Here is a 24,852-nt window from a genome sequence, read left to right as displayed (position 1 = left end):
TCAACATGCCACTGTCGCTAATGTCACTCCAACAACCAAAAAGTCCCTTCACCTTCTTTGTCCATGTTAGACTCCTGATCTCATGAAACCCAGATGTGCATTTGGAGAAGACATTTGACGTGATGTGACGAGGCTGTTATATGGAGGGTTGGATTAAAGGCAGTACGTGAAAGAAGCCGATCCCTGCGTCTTTCATCTGTTTTTGACCCGGCAGGAAGCTGATCGTTGGCCCACAGACAATAGACTATTGTGCCACACAGCCGTGAACGCACAGACACTGAAACACTTGCTTCTGACGCTTTCTTTTTAGACGTCTGGGCTAATTTTAGGAGGCAAATGGTTTTCAGAGAACAACCCCAGAACAGAATGTTATTCTTTTGTTTCTCAGTAAAGGTTTTAAAGGAATACTCCACGAGTCTACAGAAACATCCTAAACCACACATGTATCATAATTGTTCTTTAGCTACTGATCCACACGTTGGATTCGTTCCAGTATGTTGAATGATGCTGAAACATATATACTGAAACACACATGCAATTGGCTGGGAGGCGTGATGATGTTTGAATCACAGACTGAGGCTAAACAGCAGAGGGATACGGGTGCCGCTGTCTTGTGAATTTGGAGTCATGGCAACTGTCAGCCATCATGATATTACTTCCTGTTTCTATAGTGTCAAATAACCAAAAAAAAAAAAAAAAGAAACTTCTCAGCAGACCACCTTGACCTGTACTTCAATGTTTTAGTTTCAGCTCAAGTCCCATCCACTAACATGAAGGGGGTGGAGCTTATGACCTATACTGCAGCCAGCCACCAGGGGGAGCTACACATGCTTTTGGCTGTCATGGCGTCCACTTTTCTTACAGTCTATGGTCTGAACCCACTTGGTGACTGGGGCTTCAGAGCTTCCATGCACCTGAAAAGGTTTTCAGCCCAAAGTAGCTCATCAACGGGTGACTCTTGACGAACCGGATGAAAACAACTCAAGGGCGTGCAAGCGGCGGAGGCAGTGTGATGCTTTAGGTAAAGTTCTGCTGGGAGACCTTGGGTCATATTCCCCTGATGGCCTCTTTCAGCAGGATAGATGCCACAAAGCACAAATGGTTCAGGAATAGTTGGAGGAGCACAACAACGAGTTGAAGGCGGTGTCTTGGCCAACTCCAACTTCCCAGGATCTCAGTCCAACCCGGCATCTGTGGGATGTGCTGGACAAACAAATCTAGATCCATGGTGATAGATTGGCAACACTGATGTCTGTTTGTTAGTAGAGAGCATTTTAAAGTATTTGGTCCTTGTAGCTGTAGGGTATGGTGCGTAACTAACGTCTGGGCAGAGATCAGTAAATAATAAGTTAACGTTTGTGCCCAAGTCTTGATGCACTCACAAAAAAAAAAAAAAAACAGCACTGTTGTCAAATCTCAAGTTACTTCCTGTCTGCATCTTGTGATGTCATTGCTTGACCACTCCTCCAGAACCTATATAAGGCCTCCCAAAAGGCCGTGAGACCCTTTCCCTCCAAAAGAACAACGACTTCACATATTGCTGTGTGCATAACTAGCTAAATTGAGATTACCGTAAACTGGATGCATAAATGAAGAAAATCATCCACAATTTTATGAGATTTCACAGCTGTTCTTGGTTCTGAAACAGCGGTAGAGACGGCATCTTTTAAAATATTCTACTGTGCCCCAAATGATGTTGGTGGCTCGGGACACATTTTAATGCTTGGTGTGAACGCTGGCACTTACAGCTGGCCACTTGTGATTGGATTGCCCAGGTCGGATGTTAATTCAAGGTCTGAACGGGGCCTGGGGAAGAGTTAATCCCACGTCCCTTTATGTCTGGAGGGACAGATGATAATGATGATATCTTGGAGAGCTGGTGAGCGTTGAAACCCCCAACTATTGTTCTCTCAGACTCGTAAAGAAGCTACTTGGAATCTTAATGAATAATCTCTCTCATGTTATTGTTGTCATCCTGCTGGTTTTGTTGATGCCACTTGAAATGGGAATAGCTAAACCGAGAGGAATGCAACACAGCAGCAGGTGATCGAGGCTCCGTTTAAAGGTCATTTGAGCAGAAACACCCGCTCAAGTCATCGTTTTTTTTTTTTTTTTACCGACCGTGACGGTTCTGCTGCTGCACGCACAGATCCCGTCGCGAGGCTACCGCTAGCATGCGGTCGACTATGGGTGCATTTTTAACACAGTGTATCTGGAAATTGATGTGCGGCGGTGGTTAGTAAAGCCGTCTGTGTCTGCAGTTCGAGTGTGTGGTGGAGCTCGGATTTAGACAGCTACGTCCCACCCTGCAATTCAGACGTCAACTCAAACCTCACTGCTCTGGAAGGAGAGCGACAGGAAGAGGCCGGGGAGTCAGTTTTCGCTGGCACCGCCGGAGATATGTGTGTTTATGAATATTTGTCTGTGTTGGTGGATCTAAATGTGGGGGAAAAAAAGACTTGAATGGTGTCATCGTGGCACTAGACTCCCTTTTTGTGCTCATATATTTGGGAAACTGAATGAATTATTTAGTCCTAGCCTTAAACCAAAAACACTTTCCAACGCTTTTGTTTTTAATTCTAAGGGACAGAAAAACCAGCTCGTCATGAGGTTCTGTGAGACGTGATTTATATATATATGATGAAAACTCTTCCTGTGTTTGGCGACATAGAGAGATATTACAAATAAACACCCCCTGACATTCATTAAATAATAAATAAAAATGTCCCGCTCGTTGTTTTTCCAAGCGTCTTGTTGGCTTCAGTAAGAACCGTCTTCCTTCATGTTGATGCTCTGCTCTTATTGATGTTGATTCCATGTTAAACAGGAAATTGCATGGTATTAGTGTGGGATGTTTTACAGGATCGCATTAAGGCCACACTGGCGTTCCCACGTGAGAGGTTACAAGGGGGCAAAGCCATGAAGTTGTGAAACTGTGGCCCCTCAAAAAAAAAAATATATATATATATGATGCTTTAAATGTAGAGCAGTAAGTTGAGTTTATCCAGATTCTTTCATACCTGGACTGATGTAGGTCGGAGTATTTGGACTAACCTGCAGCTAGTTTTCAATTCTAAGTGATTTTAGTCGAGTGTTAGCTTCTTGTTTTTAGTCGCTATTAGCTGTTAGTCCTGCAAAAGACAAGACAATATCAGTTAAAACCAGACAAGATAAAACCTGATGAGATGAGATAATATGAGATGAGATGAGATAATATAACACAAGATAAGATTAGATAATATGAGATGAGATGAGATAATATGAGATGAGATGAAATGAGGTGAGATAATATAAAACAAGATAAGATAAGATGAGATAATATAAAATGAGATGAGATGGGATTAGATGAAATTTGGTAAGATAATATAAGACAGGATAAGATGAGATGAGATAATATAAGATGAGATGAAATGAGGTGAGATAATATAAGACAAGATGAGATAAGAAGAGATGAGATAATATGAGATGAGATGAGATGGATGAGATGAAATGAGGTGAGATAATATTAGACAAGATAAGATGAGATGAGATGAGATAATATGAGATGAGATGGATGAGATGAAATGAGGTGAGATAATATAAGACAAGATGAGATGAGATGAGATGGATGAGATGAAATGAGGTGAGATAATATAAAACAAGATAAGATGAGATAATATAAAATGAGATGAGATGAGATGGGATGAGATGAAATGAGGTAAGATAATATAAGACAAGACAAGATAAGATGAGATGAGATGAAATGAGGTAAGATAATATAAGACAAGATAATATAAGATGAGATGAAATGAGGTAAGATAATGTAAGACAAGACAAGATGAGATGAGATGAGATGAGAGTAGACAGCCTTTATTGTCATCTTATAGTCATCTTTAAATCAAAACATTGATATGTACATTGCACTTGTTTTAAGGACAGATTTAACAGAAATCACAGCGTCAGACGCTCTGATTTACTCCAGATTGTTCCACAACTGTAGGGCCCCTGGAACAGACAGTTGACCTTTGACCTCAGGGTGCAAACTGACATGTATGGTGTTAAATGGTCAATGACATTACCAGGGCATGGTCTTAAAGTCGATTCCAAAACATACGGGGAGCCAATGGAGAATGGAGTGAAATGATTAAATATTCGGTTAAATATGTTTCACTGCTGCCTTATTTATACTCTATTTATACTTTACTAGCATCAGTAGTGAAAGCTACTGATGCAATATCTCACAGAGGAAGCATAAATCACATGTCATCGGATTTAAATCTGTCTCTGTTACTCATGCCCACATTACTCCGTGTCTCGGCCTCTGTTTCCAGAAAAGACGCATTCTTCACGGACACAAAGGAGCGATTCTGTTCGGCCGCCAGGGCTTGAGTCATAGATGGAGCCACGGGGGGTCAGCTGCTGGATGAAGAGCCGGGCCTGTTGTGCTCCGAGCGGGAACAAATTAAAAATGAAATCAGAACAGCACAGAACACTGGTGCTGTTTAAGCTGCTGAGTGGTTATATCCAATGTGACATTCAAAGATTTTCCCCAGCAGCAGAATTATGGACTGGAAATGTTCTCAAATCAAGTAAAGTTAAAAGGGAATTACTGTTTTTTTACAGCCTGGACCTTATTTCTGGCATAAAATACGATCGTTTACTTACCTATATAACTTTTGTGTCATTTGGAGTCGTTCGGACGATATTTAGATCAGCGTATATCCATATAGTGGAAGTGAATGGGGCACCTAAACACAGCCTCTAAATAACCCATTATCTGCCGCGAAACTCGTTCATTTCACCAATATTTTGTTATGATACGCTAGTGCTATTCCCCCTTGAGTCCGGAGTTACCTGTTGTCATCATCCAGGGTCTGTAGATTGACCTACTAACCTCTGACCTGGATGATGTCACCTCTAAGCAGTGCACGCAACATGGCTGAATATTTTTCTGATTCTGAGGTTGTGGACGAACCATACAGGTAACTCCGGACTCATCAGGGAATAGCACTAGCATATCATAACAAAATATTGATGAAATTAACGAGTTTCACGGCAGATAATGCGTTATTTAGAGGCTGCATTTCGGTGCCCCAGTCACTCCCACTGTGTGGATATACGCGGATTTAAATTTCGACCGAACGACTCCAAATGACACCACAGTTATATGGGTGAGTAAACGATCGTATTTTATGCCAGAAATAAGGTCCAGGTTGTAAAAAACACTAGTTCCCCTTTAAATGACACTAAATAATTCTAAATAAAGACTTAAATAATTCTGCACGGCCTATTTCTGTGTGACTGAGCTGTCACCGTATCACACATTCCAGCCTGAGCAGACTGTGGGGTCCGGTGCCGCCGTCAAAGGGCTCCTCTGTGTCCCCGTCACCTCAGAGACAACTGGAATGCCCGTCCACCGCTGCCCTCCCTTCCTTCCACAGACCGGGAGGCCTCGGCGAAGGCTCCGCCGGAGGACGGATTGGTCCGTCTGAAAGTTAACGACAGGCAGCGGGGAGGGAGACGGAGAGCGAACGGAAGGAGAAAAAGAGGGAGGTGGCGGGGAGCTGTGTAAGAAAAACACTTTGTGAGTCATGACCAAAGACAAAAAGCAAACAGTGATGGAGCAGATAAAGACACAAGCAGGAAACCGAGTTATTTATGAAGCCGACTCTATTTCCTGTCTGAAAACTCTGAACATTTCTGTTCTGGTTTCTCCCTGCACTCTTGACAAATCATTTTTGTGATGTGAGGTAAATATAAATACACACACACAGGCAATTTTTAGCGTCCTGCTTCAGAGCTAACTGAGCTTCCTGTGGTGAATATTATTGTTTAGTGTCTACTCCTTCTGTCGTGGAGCTCAGCAGAAACCGGTTTATTCAGGTTAGGCCTGACTCCAAACTTGAGATTATTTGAATTACAACACATTTTCTCAGAATATATGTCACCTACTGCTGCAATCATCACACTCCTTTGATTGCCCTGCCTTTTTTTATCTGTCACTTCCTGTGTGAATGAGTCATGAGTCAGCTTTTATTTAATTACAGTCCAAAGCCCTACAGGAATTTAAAACCCAACAGGGTGAAACTCTGTGTGTGACTGTGTTAAGAAGGTTTCCCTGGCTGGTGACTAATCTGCTGCTCTCAAATGTCCTCAGGCTCCTGAAGTTTTACGAGTCTCCGGAGCTATTTTTTCCCTTTCTTGTTTGCAGAGGAACACCTGGAGGGATGAGTCAGGGCCATAATGAGTGAACTCACCTATTTGCTGTGACACGGTTTCTTTACCAGTTAGACCTAATGCCTCTCTTTTCTGCTAGTGTATTTTAACATTATTTGTAACGCTGAGATTCTAAGTGGACGCTTCATGAGTGGATAATCGTTGGTTCAAAGCGCCATCTAGTGCGTAAAAGCGCCACTGACACTGATTACTTTTTATACAACCGCCCCCGCCGAGTGTTGAATGAGGAAATCTGTTGCGTGGTCACATGTGGGTTTGTTTGTTTGTTTTTTGCTTCCTCTTCGCTGCCGATTGGCCTGTGGAGTGGAGGCATGGAGGAGTTGGAGCAGGGTGCGTAAAGAGGTGTGCGTAAAGAGGGACCTGTGCGCTCAGCGGCTCTCCGGTCAGGTGACGCCCACCACGTCCTCTTCACTCCGATTTCTTCTCCTTAGTCCCACTCCGGACTCATATTTGGATCTTAATGGGATGTAAAGGGATTGATCACAGCGCGCTCGACTTGGCTTCATCTCCACGGGTGGAGGACATGAGTGGTGAGCAGTTTAAGACTTCAACTGATTCTTTACTCTCAGGATCTGCGTTCGTATACGTTTTTGCGGTGTGTTGCCAGGGGATTAGTGGCGAACCTGGAGCTTTTCTATCAATCAGTAGCCATAAAACTACATTATATTACTTCCTGTTAGAGCTGCAGCTGCAGTGATAAGGTTCAGGGGTCCGGGTTTCGGTCTGTGGAGACTTCTAGCCCCCCAAGTAAAAGTAGAAATTGTTTTTACGATGATCACTGATGCTCGTAAAGTTGGAATAAAATATTTTTTACCTCTTCTCACGGAACTATTGCGACTAGTGTGACTTCTATAAATAGGAATAAAAAGAGGAATGCGTCTGAAAACAAAATTATTCCAACTTTATGGGCATTTTGGTGTAATTTTCACACGTGTGCAGGTGTAAAAGCTTTTAGACATGATAATCATTGGTTATTCTTTTATTTTTGCAACAAAAAATATTATTTAAGTCATTTGACACATTATTTTTTTAAAAAAATGACAATATTTTACTTTATTTTAAGTTAAATACAAAATGTTAATTTACCTTACTATCATTCCTGTGTATATAATCTATATTCTTCTGTTCTCTGTTTGTTCATATGCTAATTCTGTAAATGTATTTTTTTTGCTTGTACTATCTTTATTTTATTTTACTAGATTTTACTTGTATTTTGTTTTATCTTTCTTTTTACTTTGTAGATCTTGTAGATCATTAAAGTCTAAGTTAATTTGTTTTCTAAAGCTGCAAACTTTTGCAAACTTCACACAAAATTAAAACTTTGCTTTTTAGAAAAGGACGGTTTGAAAACACACACACAAAAAAGACAATATGTGATTTTAATCCACAAAATGTGGACAAACGATGGACGGAATTAACTTATAAAAGGTGGAAAACGTTGAATTATCTACTTTTTGTTAATATAATATCACAAAATATCCAGAGAAGCTATTTGATTTCACATGTCCGAGTGGAGACGTGACGGCTGGCGCTCTGACTTCGGGGTCCGTCTCCTCTGAGCGGCGTTGTAATCACATGAGTAGACGGTTTCCTGGGTAATGACACAGATTCCAGACCGTGCATACCTGCCTCAACCTGCCTGCCAGCTCAGATAGCTGTGATCGGCCGCCGAGCCCAGCGCAGAGTCACTCGCTCGCGCTGTTGCTCAGTGTCTGGGATGTGTAAACACCATGGGTAATCCCTTTTTATGTTAAAGAGCTTGTTTGGAAACGTGAATCAAAAATGAGGCATGCATCGACACAGCTCTGGAGGCACGGGCGTCGGTTTGTCAAGCTAAATTAATGGTTCGGTGTGAGTGCATCAACAAACTCCCACAGAGGCAGTTCTATTCACAAATCCCCTCTCCCACCCCTCGTCTTGTCTCCTGAAGTGAATGGGGCAGAGAAAGCTTTTGTCTGTGGTCCCCTTGTTTTTAGGTGCAGGTGACTCACGCCAGTGTTTTCATTCCTTTGCTGTGAGAGAAACGCCGACCACAGAGCCTTCTCTTTTCTTTGTTCAGCACCGAAATGTCTATAAATAAAAAAAGAAGTAGAAGAAGCTGATGAGGTGAAAGAAGAGGCCTCTTTAACAAAGACGTCCAACATAATAATGATGCCCACCGAGTCCAGATGCTCTTGTCTCAGCTTAGTTTTTGTAGCCACACCATGACTTGAACGACTGGAAACCTTCACAGACGTCTAAGAACGTATATATATTTTTTTGTTTGGCCTTTTAATTTGCCTTCTTTACCAGTGTTAAGGGGTCATTCATCCTAAGATGTCATCACCTTCAAAGGCAATCACAAATAAATCGTCCGTAAATGAGCTTAGACACAAATGCTTTAGAACTTGCATCTTTTTGTTATACTTTCAAAGAGGCCAGTTTGTTAAAAAGAGTTAAAGAAATGGAAATAATAAACGGCGCGGTGGGTGTGGTGGTTAGCACTGATGCCTCACAGCAAGAAGGTTCTGGGTTTGAATCCATGGGTGGGTTCTCTCCAGGTACTCCAGCTTCCTTCCACCGTCCAAAGACATGCTGGTTAGGTTCATTGGTGATTCTAGACTGGCCGTAGGTGTGAGTGTGAATGGTTGTCTGTCTCTCTGTGTTAGCCCTGTGATAGACTGGAGACCTGTCCAGGGTGGACCCTGCCTCTCGCCCAATGACAACTGGGATAAGCTCCAGCCCCCCAGAGGACAAGCGATTACAGAAGATGAATGAATGAATTGAAATGATAACTTTATGACCCTGTACTGCATGAGGTGAAAGAAGAGGTCGCTCCATTGGTCTTTTGTTTGGTCTGTTAATTTGTCCTCTTTAACAAAGTCATATTTCAAACAGCCAATTTAGAATCACCAATGAACCTAACCAGCATGTCTTTGGACGGTGGGAGGAAGCTGGAGTACCTGGAGAGAACCCACGCAGACACAGGGAGAACATGCAAACTCCACACAGAAAGGAACCAGTCGACCAATGGATTGGAACCCAGGACCTTCTTGTTGTGAGACATCAGTGTTAACCACCACACCCGCTGTGCCGCCCTAAAAAGGGATAAAAATGACCCCTTATGACCCCGTGCTGTACGACAAGTAAAAATCATCGCTGCTCTTGTATTAACTTGCACTGCTTCTTCATTTATGCAAATCTCTTTGGCTTTTGTCTTCATCTCTTTGTTAAATGAAGTTCGGTTTGTCTGTTTCTTGGAGGGTTTCCAGTAAAAGAGTTCCACATATAGTCTATATTCACTGATAGATATTCAGTGTTGAACAGAGAAAATCTCCATGTCACCACTTTTAACTAGGAGTTAAAATAGTTGTTAAAGCAGATTGAGGCTGTGGTGGTTTACGAAGTGTCCCACTTTCACTGGTTTGAGGGACACAGATAAAAAAAACGGTCAGTCAGTCAGTCCACGCTTGAGTTCAAATGAACTTTCCTGTCAAATTTAAAGACCGTCCTTTAAACTTTTCCTGGGATTCTGAGTTTGCAATTTAAGCCATTGCCAAAAAAATATGTGTTTTGAGATGTCACAGTGACCTTGACCTTTGACCCGTGGACACCAAATTATAATCAGGTCGTCCTTGAATCCAAATCAACTTTCATTCCAAATTCAAAGACAGTCCTTCCACTTTTTGCTGCGATTTTGCGTTCTCAAGTTAGATTATTTCTAAAAATGTGTTTATAAAGTCTCAGCGACCTTGACCTTTGACCCGTGGACGCGAAATTCTAATCAGTTTATCTTCGAGTCCAAATTAACCTTTGTGCCAGATTTGGAGAAAATCCATCAAGCCATTGTAGTGACATCATGATCACGTTGTACAGATTCAAACGAATTGAATCTGAAGTAAAATGTTTCTGGTCTCTTGCAGGTGTGACAGTTTGGGTGGAGGATGACGACATGGGCTCGGAGGAGGTGCGGCCCGCTGCCCCGTGGTCGGAGGAGCGCTGCGAGGAGCTATGGGACCGCGTGGAGGGAGTGCGACACAAGCTCACGCGCATCCTGAACCCGGCCAAGCTCACCCCATACCTGCGCCAGTGCAAGGTCATCGACGAGCAGGACGAAGACGAGGTGCTCACCTCGACGCAGTATCCCCTCCGAATCAGCAAGGCTGGTGAGAGGAAGACGCAACCTCACGTCAAATACTAAAATAACCATTTATTCAGCGTGGCATAAATAGCAATAGATCATTTGTATTTAAGGAGAAGAAGGAGAGACCTGAAGAGGAGGTCATTCCATCCATTTAAAAACATTCATATCCACAAAACAAGCTGTAACCGAATGTGAAATGTGAAATGTGAGAAAATACGTTTAATTTATTTAGAAATGAAACCGAGAAGACACAAGCAGCTGTAACCCTCTCATTCTTGAGTCCAGGTGGATATTTGTGCCAAAGTTTTCCTGCGATTTTGCATTCACAAGTTGACTTGTGTTTTTTTTTTTTTGTTTTGTTTTTGTCAAGGTCACAGTAATCTTGACCTTTGAACTTTGGACACCAAATTCCAACCAGTTCATCCTTGAATCCAAATGAACTTTTGTGCCAAATTTAAAGAAAACTCTTCCATCTTGTCCTGGGATTTTGCGTTCACACGTTAAATTGCTGCCAAAAAAGATGTGTTTTGCAAGGCCATGGTGACCTTGACCTTTGACCCTTGGAGACCAAATTTTAATCGGTTCATCTTTGAGTCCAAATGAATGGTTGTGCCAAATTTGGTGGATTTCCATCATGGTGTTCTTGAGATATCTCGTTCACGAGAACTATTATCCTCAATGCTAATCGCAATGAAACTCCCAGAAGTCAAAGAAAAATGCTGCAGCACCCCTTGAAGTGGTGTTGAGTGAGCCAGAAATATTCATTTGGAAAAGAACTCAAAAATGATAATGTAAAATTTGAGGCGAATGAAACCAATCTACAACCTTTAAAAAATGCACTTATCTCAGTAAAGTACTGTCCTGTGTTTTGTAAAGCTGCCAACAAGAACTGCGAATGACTGTGTCAGCGAGGAACAGGTCATAAAGATAAATATTGCTGTGGGAGACAGAAGCAAGGAGAGAGTAGAGATAAAAGACATGGCTAAGTAAAAGGCAGGCGGTTAGGAAAGAATGAGGAGTGAACGGCGATAAAGACGAAGGGTGGATGTTGAAATAGTTGTTCATGGGATGAAGCAGAGCACCTGATCCGACACTGAGTGCACATTGTTTCATTGCAAGAGAGTCAGCTCAGGCGTTCATGTTTGAAATACCTACAAGACATAATTACAGGCGTAGTGACACATCAAAGACGTAGCATTTTTGTGGTCGGGCAGCTTCAGCTGTTTTTTTACAGTACCAACGTTTTGTTTTCCTCCTTTCAGGTCGATTGCTGGACATTTTGCGTGGTCAAGGCCAGCGAGGTCTTCAGGCCTTCATGGAATCGCTGGAGTTTTACCACCCAGAGCAGTACACGCAGCTGACGGGAGAGCAGCCCACGCAACGATGCTCCCTCATACTGGGCAAGAAAAGAGTTATTCTTACATCTGGGTAGAAAGAGGGACGGCAGGGATGCAGATTTAAGTATCCAGACTGAATTATTGTCAGAATATGAGGCTGGCAACACAAGGTTTGGATTTGATGATGGGGCGTGTTTCAACCATAGACCGCAGAAGAAGTGGTCGCCATGACAGTTTGCCAAAAGTGAAGCCAAAGTGTGTGGCCAAAGCACCCTTCCATGTTAGTGGGTGGGACTTGGGTCAAACTAAAAACATTAAAGAACACGTCAAATAATTTTTATTTTAGGTAGTTAAAGGGGAATTGCCGTTTTTTAAAACCTGGACCTTATTTCTGGCATAAAATACAACCGTTTACTCACCCATATAACTTTGGTGTCATTTGGTATCGTTTGGACGATATTTAGATCCAGTGGAGCGCCGCGTATATCCATATAGTGGGAGTGACTGGGGCACCGAAACGCAGCCTCTAAATAACGCATTATCTGCCGCAAAACTCGTTCATTTCGCCAATATTTTGTTATGATACGCTAGTGCTATTCCCCGTTGAGTCTGGAGTTACCTGTTATCTATTCGCGGACATGCAGTGGTTTGTTGTTCTTTGGCCAGCTGTTCCAAATGGTAAGGACGTCCATCATAAACAAAGTCGTTGTCCACAAAATATTCAGCCATGTTGCAAAAAAACTAGCAGTAGCAAATTACAGGTAAACAAGCCGACGAGTGTGTGTGCACGGCGCTCAGAGATGACATCATCCAGGTCAGACCCTACAGACCCCGGATGATGATAACGGGTAACTCCGGACTCAACGGGGAATAGCACTAGCGTATGATAACAAAATATTGGTGAAATGAACGAGTTTTGCGGCAGATAATTCGTTATTCAGAGGCTGCGTTTCGGTGCCCCATTCACTCCCACTATATGGATATACGCTGATCTAAATATCGTCCAAACGACTCCAAATGACACCAAAGTTATATGGGTGAGTAAACGATCGTATTTTATGCCAGAAATAAGGTCCAGGTTGTAAAAAACAGCTTGTAAAATATACGGCTGATGTATGTTCAAGAGTCAATTTTTATAAAAACGGGACGTGACATCATGGTGATTGACAGTTGCCATTGCGGCAACCAATCACAAGATGACGGCGCCCATATCCCCGAGATACTGGCGTCAGTTTGACCAATGTGAGGGAGCTGAGACATGTTGTCCAGTTCCCAGCATGGAGACTCCAGACCAACAAACATCTTGTAGGCGAGGGGAACTTTGGACTGACTTCCAGGCTATAAATTGAGTTCAGGGTTTGGCTAAATCACTCAAAACACTTCAGGTTAGAGTTGTGTGTAAAGACATTCCTTCCTGCCACATAGTAAACACATTAAAAGATTAGACGTTCAGAGTCTGGAAAGATTTGTATTTTCTCATAGCCAACAACAAACAGACCTGAGATATGGGCCAACTTTAAGATTTCTAAAAAGGCTCTTATCGTCTAAAGGCAAACATCTGATCCCATTCACATGAATCCATGTTGGTGTGTTATTCCCCCTGACAACACATAAACTTGTATGTCAGTGAGTTTACAGCCTGCACAGATTGTTTAGTCGCCCCCATGGTAATAAAAACTCTACCCGTGTGTCTTCCCCAGATGAGGAAGGTCCGGAGGGCTTGACTCAGTTTCTGCTGCTGGAGGTGCGTAAACTGAGGGAGCAGCTTCGAAACAGCCGGATGTGCGAGCGGCGCCTGTCCCAGCGATGTCGGATGGCGGAGGACGAACGCAGCCGTGCCGAACACAAAGCTCAGGAGTTACGTCACGACAGGCTGCAGCTGGAAAGGTTGGCTCGGTTCAGTTTTTAAGTGCCTCTTTCCTAAGTTTCACCTGTTGACGCACGAAAATGATGTGTGATCGGTTCGTGGTCTCAAGGTTGCGTCAGGACTGCGAGACGGCGAGTCGGGAGCTGGGGAAGCTCAAGGACAGACACCTGGAGCAGGCCGTGAAGTACTCCAAGGCCTTGGAGGAGCAAAGCAAAGCCTCGGCGCGAGAGAGGGAACTGCTGAGGCAGGTACGTCGGCCGGTTATGTTGATCCCCTCGAGCTTGATTTGATTTCTGTGGTGACATAAATGCAGACGCAAGGGGAAGCCAGGGGAAGGAACCAAACTGGACTTTAATGAAGCCTAGATAGATCAGGAACAAAAGGCGCTGCAGGGAGGTCATGGAAGTTGGAAGCATGTCAGGCAGACGACTTGACGAAGGGAAAGGGAGCGCTATATATAGACACATGTGGGCTGAGGGGCTGACGAGAAGCCAAACAAATGATCAGAGGGAAAACACAGGCAGGAAGTGGAGGAGGACAGGAAACGCAAGGAAAACCAAACAGGGTCACAGTAAATATAACTTAATAACAGTTTCAGTTTCGATTTTGAAGTGCCGCTGTAGACAGTGAGATAGAAATTATATGCAACCGCTTGTCCCTCGGTGGGTCGGAGGAAGGCTGGAGCCTATCCCAGCTGTCATTGGGCCAGTTTATCGCAGGGCTAAGAGACAGACAACCACGCTTACGGCCAATTTAGAATCACCAATGAACCCAAGGAGCATGTCTTTGGACGGTGGGATGAAGCTGGAGATGGATTAGAACCCAGAACCTTCTTGCTGTGAGGCATCAGTGCTAACCACCTAGAGCTAAAAGGTTCCTCCAGACCTTTGATGACCTTTGCAGCTCTCGGTTTAAGACCCGCTAAGAGAGGAGTGAAATTTGATCTGCTCCACTCTGATCTAGTGTGTGCCAGTAATTCATTCAACAGTGATAACATCATATAAAAGGATGGCACCACTACAACAAAAGAAAGCATGAAGAACATTTCAAAAAGAGGGCCTTAGTTTCACCAGTGGAAGATCAATGAGCAGTCGTAAGAAAAGACTATTTAAAGCGGCTTAAACGAGCCCGGCCTACGAGCCCTACCCTCAAAGCTCCTATAAAGAACTGAAATGTTGTTTTTGGCAAGCGGAATTGTTTTCCTCTGAGACTCGCTAAGTACCTTCAAAGACTACTCATCCCCGGGAAAGTTCCTAGAGTGGAAACGTTGCTTAAGATACTTCATTTTCCGTGTGATATTTTAGAAACAAAGGCCTGTTTTGTAAGCGGTGGGATGGGAAAATAGAAAGGAATGTTTTTTTGCCTGACGGTATGAAAAGGCAGCGAATAGTTGCGCCCGAGGCTATTCAACTGAAACTGCTTCGGCTGGCACGCAGCTGCAGTAAAAGAGACGCCTGGGTATAGATGTTATCAGCCTCGAGCCTCGACACGTAGACCGAAACACGAATCACAACAACATATACCTGGAAATACTAACCTGTACGAGGCTCATTATTATCATTAAAGTTCCTGGGATCGTGATGTTTTTTCTTCATACAGGTGGAGGAGCTTAAGTCCAGGCTGACGGAGGCGGAGAACCAAACGACTGGTACTGAGATCAAAACAAACCATTCACACTCTAATGGCTCTAATGGAGTGAACGGCTCTCCCCCGGCTTTACCGGTAAAGCCGACTCAGCGTATCGAGGTTCGGAAAACCGACAATATGGGAACTCAAAAGAAAAGACCAGTTCCCACCACTGGAGTCATCGTACGTTTTAAATCATTCACCAGAAAATTCAGATCCGTATATTTTTTTTGCCGGGGCGTTTGTGTTTGATGATGATGTGTAAACGTTGTGTTCGTGCCAGGCGCTGATGGACATCCTGCAGCAGGACCGCAGGGAGGCTGCAGAGCAGAGGCAGGACCTCTGCGATATCATCACCAGACTCCAGGGGGAGCTACAGAGCACCGAGGAGCACCGGGACAAGGTGATAAGCCTGGCCTCAAGCTACTTCCTCCACCCATATGAGCTGCTCAGTGCTTTCTGTGTGGGGGTTCAGTCTCTGGGGTTCTGCAAAGCATCACAGGACATATTTGATTGTTATTCGTGCAATATAAATAAAACTGAACCGATGGTCTGAACACTATCTGTGCAGTTGGAGTCGCAGTGCGAGCAGCTGCGGCTGAAGGTGAGGACTCTCCAGCTGGACTGGGAGACCGAGCAGAAGAGGAGCGTGTCCTATTTCAACCAAATCATGGAAATGGAAAAGGAGCGAGACCAGGTCAGAGACTCGAGTCTGGACACACATGTGTAAAACCAACCACCCACCCAACCAACCAACGCAGTCTGCTTTGTGTTTCTAACCAGGCTCTGCGCAGTCGGGACAGCCTGCAGCTGGAGTACACCGACTGTCTCCTGGACAAGAACCGTCTGCGTAAGCGCATCGCCGAGCTGCAGGCCAACATGGAGCAGCAGCAGAGGGAGCTGGAGAGAGAGAGGGAGCGGTGCCGGGTGCCGATGGAGCAGAGCAGCCCCTGTCTGCACTGTGTAAGCAAAAAAATTTTAAAAAGTTAGGAGCAACCGTCCCTCACGGAGCATTTGATATAATATCCCCCCGTGTCTTGTCCACAGTCCCACCTGTCTCTGTGGAGTGAGGAGCAGTGCTTCGGGCCCTGCTGTTCCCTGGACCTGGACATGAGCCCCCCGTCCAACAGCAGCACCCACCTGGTCCTGAGAAAAGTCAGTGGTGTTTCATCTCCAGTAACAGTAACAAAGAAATCAAAATGAGTGGGAATCATATTGTTCTTTAAACTACACCAGTCCGCCATAACATTACGACCACTTACAGGAGAAGTGAGTAACGTTGACCATCTTGCGACAGTTCAATGTTCTGCTGGGAAACTTTTGGACCTGGATATTACTTAGACATGTAGCACCCACCTAGACCAGACCAGGCACCCCCACCCCATAGCAATGACACTCCTTGATGGCAGCAGCCATCCCCAGCAGGATGCACAACTCAAAAAAACATGAAGTGTCAAGTGAGGTGTTGACCTGGCCTCCAAATTCACTCGATCCCAAATTGATCCACAGAGCCCCCTCCTCTCAAAGGCCCCCCCAATATCAACATCCTGTTACCAGACACCACAGGACGCCCTCAGAAGGCCCATGTTCATTCTCTGATGAGTCACAACTGTTTTGGAGGCTCAAGGGAGACCTACATAATATTAGGTCATAATGTTATGCCTGATTGGTGTATATAAATATTTCTTTGGTTGATGTTGCTGAACAAACATGTTTTCTTGGAGAGGGAAAGTGTTTTACGGTATGAGATGGTGTAATACATTCTTAGCGTGTCAGAACCTGAACCAAACCTCTCATTAGCTGCTGGATCATGATGTAGCTTTCTCTCTGTCACAGACGTCCTCTAAAGGCCAAGGCAATGAAAACTCAGAGGGTGAGTCGACTTCGCCGATACCAAAAACGCTTCTTCAGAGTTTCGTGCAGCAATTTTCTTAGTGGTTTAAAATTTCCCTCTCTGCCGTATTCACAGATTCTCGTTCCAACTCGGAGGAGAATCTCTTGCTGTCGGTGAGTATCAAAGCGTCGCTCGCTGACACGTGAATGAAAGAGAAAAGGAATCGCCGTCTTTACGTTTACCTCTGCATCCTCAGACAGAAAACACAGAAAAGGAAATAAACCGCCTCTCCACGTTCCCCTTTCCTCCTTGCATGAACTCCATCAACCGGCGGTTTACCACAGAGTGAGTTTGACATGGCACTCTTCAGCTTTTCCCGCCTTCGTTTCATTTCCCCTAACGTCTTCCTTCTCCTTCTCCGCAAAGGTTTGACTTGGACTCGTGGGGCAGTGATGAAAATGACAACATCACAGGTACGTTTAGCTCTAATCTTTCATTCTGATCGTTATTCGCTTGCTGCACATATTTAAGTCTCTGTGGTATTTTCAGGTGAGCCGAGTGAACCTTCTCTGTGGGACTCCTGCACCTCGTTACACTCTCACCTGTTCCCCCCTGACCTGGTCAACCTGCCCGCCGTCTCCTCAGAACACCCCAGCCCCGGTGCTCCCAGGTACAGCCTTGCAGTTTTGACGCCTGATAATAATAATGAAAAACGTAATAATTTTGCACAAAGGTTAATGAGCTGAATGCAGGACACATACGAGGAGACAAATGGCAATAATGAAAAGTCAGTTTAAATTCACTTATGAGCAACAAGAGGTGCTGCAGTGACTGGGACTGTGCACTTTGGTTTTTTAAAGCCTGGTTTTAAAACCAGAAATGAAACTACTGTTATGGACAGATGGATGGATGGATGGATGGATGAACAGATGGACCGATGGATGGATGGATGGATGGATGGATGGATGGATGGATGGACGAATGGACGGACGGATGGATGGATGGATGGATGGATGGATGGATGGATGGATGGATAGATGATGGATGAACGGATGGCCAGATGGATTGATAGATGGACGATGGACGGATGGACGGATGGATGGATGGATGGATGGACGGATGGATGGATGGACGGATGGACGGATGGATGGATGGACAGATGGATGGATGGACAGATGGACGGATAGATGATGGATGGACGGATGGACGGATGGATGGATGATGGATGGATGGATGGATGACAGATGGACGGATGGATGGATGGATGGACGGACAGATGGATGCATGGATGGACGGATGGATGATGGACGGACGATGGATGGATAGATAGATGATGGACGGATGGATGGATGGATAGATAGATAAATAGATAGGGAATTTTCACTGTACACTCAGCATAACGTACATAATACGAGAAAAACCTAAAAATAAGAAACTAAAAAGAAAATATGAAAAAAAGAATCTATATACACAACATTTACAAGAATAATACAATAATTGAACAACCATGTAAATTCAGACCAGATATTTTGTGTCAGAAAGTCTAAAATTTCATCTGAATATTGATCCAGAGTCACGTTGCTGGAAACAGCTTCTTCTTCTTCTTCTCCTTCGTTATGTGCATTCTCTCTAATGTGTCTTCAATACATCCTGGGTATTAATAATGAACAACCATCACTTAACGGTGCTTCTTCCCATCTCTCAGGAACCCCCTCCGCTCCCCGTCTTCGAGCCCCCCCACTTCACCAAGGCACGGAAGAGCCAGTTTAGCGGACGATATCACGATTGTCGGAGGGAACCGGTCGGGGATCTTTGTCAGCCACGTGAGACCGGGTTCTCCGGCCGAGCAATGTGGACTGAAGGAGGGCAGTGAGCTCCTGGAGGTGTGTTGTGTCTGTCTGGTGAATTCATAAAGAGAATAAGCGTCTTCACGCTGCCTTGAAACAAAAACACTGTGTGTTGTCTGTGTGTTGTTTAGCTGGAGCGGGTCCTGTTTGGTGGGGGAAGTGTGCTGCTGGCTCAGTGCACCGCGGAGGTCGCCCACTTTTCTCTTCAGTGGTGGACCGAGCCTTCGATGCTCAAACACCAGAGCAACCTAGAGGGTGAGAGTTATCTCAGAGCATAGACTGTAAAAAGAAATGGACGCCATGACAGCTCCTCTAAAGTGAAGCCAGAACATGTGGAGCTCCCCCTTGTGGCCAGCTTTAGTATAGGTCATATAAGCTCCACCCCCTCCATGTTAGTGGATGGGCCATGTTTTTGTCCTTTTATGTAGTTAATATAATGCTAGTTTATATTCAAGCGTTGGGGAAGTTTAGTTTTAGTTGTCTGATGCGATAAATACGTCTAGGATATGACGTCATGATGATCGACAGTTGCCATTGACAACCATTCAATGAAGCGGTCCACTAGAAACAAAAATATTTAAACTTTAAGATTATCGATAACGTGGCTCAACTCTTAAAGATGGACGGCGGAACTGCTCCTCAAAATTGAAGCCAAGGCAAGTAGAGCTCCCCCTGGTGGCTGGCTGCAGTATAGGTCGTAAGCTCCGCCCCCTCCATGTTAGTGGATGGGACTTGTGCCAAACTAAAACACTAAAATACAGGTCAAATCTTTTCTATTTCAAGGATGGTTTCTGTCATTTTAGGTAGTTAATGTAATATGGATGCATTGTCAAGTGTAAATTTTCTGGATTTTCTGTTATTTTTTTAGTTAGTAATTTGATGCTATAGAAACAGGATGTGACATAATGGCGACTACCAGTTGTATTCCAACATTTCCTTGTAACTGGTGAAGGTAGAGCAGAGCGTAGTATTAATTAAAGTGAGTCCGGAGGAAGTGTGGTCGATATCGCAGCTCCGCGTGGCTCCACACTCGGACCGTACTGACTCCAAACTCGCAAGATGGCGCTGCCCGTGTCCCTGAGAAAATAGCGTCAATGCAAGGAAGTGGGGACACGTTGTCCATATTTATATACAGTGTATGATCCCAACTTGCAAGATGGTGCTACCCGTATCCCTGGACTAGCCTCACTTTGACCAATGGGAGGAAGTGGAGACGTGTCGTTCATTTTTTTTCTACAGTCTATGTCTCAAGAGAGTTGATAAATTTTAAATAAAATATCTGTGTGTTTGGGTCTAATACCGATCCCCCTCTGTCCTCAGCATACTCAAAGCTGTGCTCCCAGATTTCTTCACCTACTTTTACGGGGGCAGACTCCTTCTACGTGCGTGTCAATCTCAACATGGAGCCTCGCGGCGACCCGCCAACGCTGGCCGTGTCATGTGACGACATCATACACGTCACAGACACGAGGCACGACGGGAAGTACCACTGGCGCTGCGCCTTGGTGGACAGGAGCACGGCCAAGCCCCTGCAGACAGGAACCATGCCCAACTACAACAGGTTATCATGTGCTTTCAATCACAGCATGTAAGTGGTTATCTTTTAATCATGAACAGCCATTAACTTGGATTAAATCAACATTCCCCTCAGGGCACAGCAGCTGTTGCTGATACGATTACGAAAAATGGCTCTGGAGCAGAAAGACTTCAAGAAGAAGGTGGTACGTCTGCTCACGTTTACACGAACAGCGCGCACAACTTCACTCAGACTATTATAAAACTCCTTTAATGTTGATCTTATCCTGTAGTTTCCAAAGAAATCCTCAGGCAGCGTGCGATTGGTCAAGGCCGTCGACCCCAGCTGTCGTGGGGCTGGTTCGACCCAGCAGGTCCTTTACACCCTCAGCAAACGTACGTTCAAGCCAACAGTGTATTTCTGTGATAAATTATAAATAATTCTGTTTTCTGTGTGTGTTCACTTTACATTAATGTGCCCCCCCTTCCCCTTCCCCTTCCCTCAGGTCACGAGGAGCACTTGATCCCGTACAGTTTGGTGCATCCGGTGCAGGTCCAGACAAAGCGTCCGGTCATCTTCTCCCCGTCCCTGCTGTCCCGTGGTCTGATAGAGAGGCTGCTGCAGCCAGCGGAGTCTGGTCTGAAGTTCAACACCTGCCCACCAGGTATGTGCACAAAAGTGTTAATTTTACTACTTTATATAGTAAAAAAATAGATAAAAATAGATAGAAGTATTCACTCACGCATCCATATAATTGAATTCAGGTGTTCCAATAACTTCCATGGCCACAGGCACCTAGGTATGCAGACTGCTTCTACAAACATTTGTGAAAGAATGTGTCGCTCTCAGGAGCTCAGGGAATTCCAGCGTGGTACTGTGATAACCTCAACCACTTGTGCAACAAGTCCAGTCATGAAATTTCCTCGCTACTAAATATTCCACAGTCAGCAGTCAGTGCTATTATAACAAAGTGGAAGCGACAGCAACTCAGCCACGAAGTAGCAGGCCACATAAAATGACGCTGAGGCTCGTAGTGCGCAGAGGACGCCAACTTTCTGCAGAGTCAATCGCTACAGACCTCCAAACTTCATGTGGCCTTCAGATCAGCTCAAGAACAGTGTAGAGAACTTCATGGAATGGGTTTCCATGGCCGAGCAGCTGCATCCAAGCCATACATCACCAAATGCAATGAAAAGCGTCAGATGCAGTGGTGTAAAGCACGCCGCCACTGGACTCTAGAGCAGTGGAGACGTGTTGTCTGGAGTTATGAATCACGCTTCTCCATCTGGCAATGTGATGGATGAATCTGGGTTTGGTGGTTGCCAGGAGAACGGTACTTGTCTGACTGCACTGTGCCAAATGTGAAGTTTAATGGAGGGGGGGATTATAGTGTGGGGTGTGGGGTTGTTTTTCGAGAGCTGGGCTTGGCCGCTTAGTTCCAGCAAAAGGAACTCTGAATGCTTCATGCTCCCAGCTTTATGGGAACAGAGATGGAGCAGCATAAATATCAGAGTGATGCTCCTTCAAACGTCGTTTTCTTCCACCTACTGTCTGAGATCAGACAGGCAAATGTCCCTTTATCCAATCAAAAGACAGTCATGAATGTCTGATATTAAATTAACATCTCATCATATCAAAAAAAACACTCCAGTCTCGTCTCGTTCACGTTTCGTCATAGTTTTTATCATCAGGTATTAGTTTTAGCTTGTCTCTTCTTAGTCACACCGAACAAAACAAAATGAACAAAAGGTCTTCGTTTGACCTTCACGTGATGAAACTCTCTTCTCGTGGTTTCAGAGCCCATCCAGGCGTCGGAGAGACAAGACAAGAGAATATTCTTCTTGGATTCCCACAGTCCAGATCAGGCTCTGGGTATACGGCTGGAGTCAATACAGGAAGTCATCAACCAGGTGAAACATCAGCGGCCACATTTACATTCACATGAACAGACTGAAGGAATATTCAATCAGATGGAGAGGTGGTGGTGTAGACCTTTAATAACAATGTAAACTCTTGATGTGCTGGTTTCTCTCTGGTTATTGGAATAAATCCATTCTCTCTGAGCATGTTTGCTCCATGTAGGGAGGTGTTTCCAGGAGGGACAGAAACATGGAGGTAGAAAAACAACCTGTTGTTGAAACAAGAAGTGTTTGAAAAGATGAACCAAGCTAGAATCCATGCAACATTGGAGACATGTTGGTCGTCTTCTGTTGATTAAATTAAGAGTTATATATCCTGGAGATGTGATGCTCCACAGCAACAGAACCAGAACTTTGTCGATAAGTTTCGATAGTGACTGATGTAAACACATTTAATCTCATCAGGTCATTTTATTTAACATCCGCATAAACAGTTGAGTTGGAATTGATCAGGCTGAAGAAGAAATATATGTCCATGTAAACGAAGCTGGGCTCAAAGTTCCTTCCCATTTTGCTGAGTAAATATAATTTAACCTCCAAGAACTCTCCACTGTCACTCATGATCCTGATCTGTGTCTCCGTCTCAGGACAAGCACTGTCTCTTAGAGCTGGGGCTGCACAGCGTGGAGGGCTTACTGAGGCACGGGATTTACCCCATCGTCATTCACATCCGCCCCAAGAACAAAAAGCACAAGAAGCTGAGGTCAGTGCAAGAAGTTTGATGTGTCTGTGAAGGTTCTCAGTCATCAAGGTCATGGTTTATTAATAATAATTAAAAAAAAGAGTAAAAGGAAGTAAGAGAGAGTTTCTTGAAGATGCTTCTTGGATGAAACGTCTTCAAGACATTCTACAAGCAGTGTGGTATCTTCTAATCGCTTCACTTCGAAAACAGGAAGTTCTTCCCGCGTTGTGGGGAGGACACTGTGATGGAGGAGGTGTGCCAGGCCGAGGAGCTGCAGCTGGAGACGCTGCCGCTGCTCTACTACACCGTGGAGCCCAACACCTGGAGCTGCACCGATGAGCTGTTAGGAGCCTTACGCAACGCCATCCACAGCCAGCAGAGGGCGGTCGCCTGGGTCGAACTGGATCGGCTGCAGTAGAAGAAGAGCACAGACCGTACCACGCAATCTATAAATAACACTAAACCAACCACAAACTGGTTTAGGAATTTTTATTTTAAGTGTCATAGAGCTGAGCTGGACTGGCTACAATGAGAGAAGAGTAAAAAATATATATTTGTTATATGAGCCACAAATAATAATATGTGTTAACACAAACCTACCCATATGAATTATTCTTGAGTTACTTATTTTTGCATTCAGACTTCTTAAAGTTTTTATATAACTGTACTTTTACACTGGAGTTACCACACAAACGCACATTGTTTAGGTCGCTGCACATTTACTTTAATGATGTGAGTCAAGACAAAGACTGACATAAGTTGTGGGATTGTAGAGATATATCTGCAGTATGAATGACACAGTCTACCAGACATACAGTCCACATACAGGTGTTTACTTTGACAGTTTTACATTTGTTATTGTTGTTTAGGCTCTAAGTGCGTTTAACTGTATTATTAAAATGTCTTAATTTCAGTTTAAATGTGACGTTACGCGGCGTCTGTATGGCAAAAAACTGTGCAAATACTTTATACACCAAGTATTAAACTAATGTGACTTTAGTTTTACGAAAACATTTTTATTTACATTTTCTAACTGCTTTTTTTCTTCTCTAATACGTTTCATAAATAAATTAATACAAAAAGAACACGCTGACTTTACTTGTATGCTCAACTACACAACATTTAATCTCATATTTTTTGATATTGAAATACTTTATAATAGTCAAGAACAATTATAAGCTTTCCTTCATGAATAAACAGCTAAAATATGTAACAGAAACTATCCTCAGCAAAAATAAAGCAGAATACATGTAGAAACGTTTCTACATGTAAAATAAAAACCTGAATAAAAATTATCAGCTGTTATCACTGTGACAATCACATATGAAATAAAATTAACCTAGTCATAATATTTACTTGATGAATTAAAAGATGTAAAAAAAAGGAAGAAAGCCCAAAACTTTCCTTTTCTTACTTTAAAAATAAAGCTTTAAAAATTCTTCTTCTGCATGAATAAAACATGTAGCGAAAACAAAAAACAGTTTCCAGTGTTCAGACGCCCCCTGGTGGACGGTGTCGGGTACTCCGCCTGCTCCCCCTCCAGTCAATTTTCTTCAGGTAAATAACTTAAAAACAAAGTATTTAAGTAACTTAAGACACTCATTATTCTTTCTACATTAATAAATAACAATCACGTTGATCCCAAACAACAAAAATAACAAATAAACATACACTACAATATATGTTATACTACAATATTTCTCTATAAAAATATATAAAGTGGAATTCAATACAAGCTTCTGTCAATACTTAATGCAAGCATCACTTTTTCTGAATTGACAAATAGCAAAAACATGTTCAATAAAAATAAAGTTGGATTGTGTACAGTTATACATTTTTTTTTAATTTAATAAAGAGCTAAAACATGCTCCTCAATAAAAATAAA

At 43.7% G+C, this 24,852-nt stretch overlaps 1 protein-coding gene across 2 annotated transcripts; it reads left to right on the top strand.

Annotated features, from left to right (window-relative positions):
• Positions 1–6,578: 6,578 nt before the first annotated feature.
• LOC311506508 (caspase recruitment domain-containing protein 10) lies at positions 6,579–24,052 on the top strand. Of its 2 annotated transcripts, none has more exons than XM_084570490.1 (24): positions 6,579–6,746; positions 10,119–10,361; positions 11,602–11,739; positions 13,377–13,563; positions 13,653–13,791; positions 15,143–15,352; positions 15,453–15,572; positions 15,741–15,866; positions 15,953–16,132; positions 16,217–16,324; positions 17,006–17,042; positions 17,139–17,176; positions 17,260–17,348; positions 17,430–17,476; positions 17,553–17,673; positions 18,709–18,886; positions 18,982–19,105; positions 20,171–20,411; positions 20,502–20,568; positions 20,659–20,761; positions 20,872–21,030; positions 22,164–22,276; positions 22,873–22,988; positions 23,178–24,052. In XM_084570490.1, the coding sequence occupies exons 1-24, from the start codon at positions 6,677–6,679 to the stop codon at positions 23,383–23,385; spliced, it is 3,162 nt and encodes a 1,053-aa protein (XP_084426616.1). In that variant the 5' UTR covers positions 6,579–6,676; the 3' UTR covers positions 23,386–24,052. The 2 variants fall into 2 exon arrangements, with proteins under 2 accessions (XP_084426616.1, XP_084426615.1); XM_084570489.1 differs by having other exon boundaries at positions 20,502–20,571.
• Positions 24,053–24,852: the final 800 nt, after the last annotated feature.

This window comes from Chelon labrosus, assembly GCF_963514085.1.
Source record: "Chelon labrosus genome assembly, chromosome: 21".
In the NCBI taxonomy this organism is placed as follows: Eukaryota; Metazoa; Chordata; class Actinopteri; order Mugiliformes; family Mugilidae; genus Chelon; species Chelon labrosus.
The sequence above is the reverse complement of the archived record's forward strand: the minus strand, read 5'-3'. Positions and strand labels throughout refer to the sequence as shown.

Coding starts and splice junctions, on each gene's coding strand:
- LOC311506508 (XM_084570489.1), top strand. CDS start 6,677: ATGGGATGTAAAGGGATTGATCACAGCGCGCTCGACTTGGCTTCATCT. Junction 17,477..17,552: donor TGAAAATGACAACATCACAG/GTACGTTTAGCT, acceptor TGGTATTTTCAG/GTGAGCCGAGTGAACCTTCT. Junction 22,277..22,872: donor TACAGGAAGTCATCAACCAG/GTGAAACATCAG, acceptor TCTCCGTCTCAG/GACAAGCACTGTCTCTTAGA.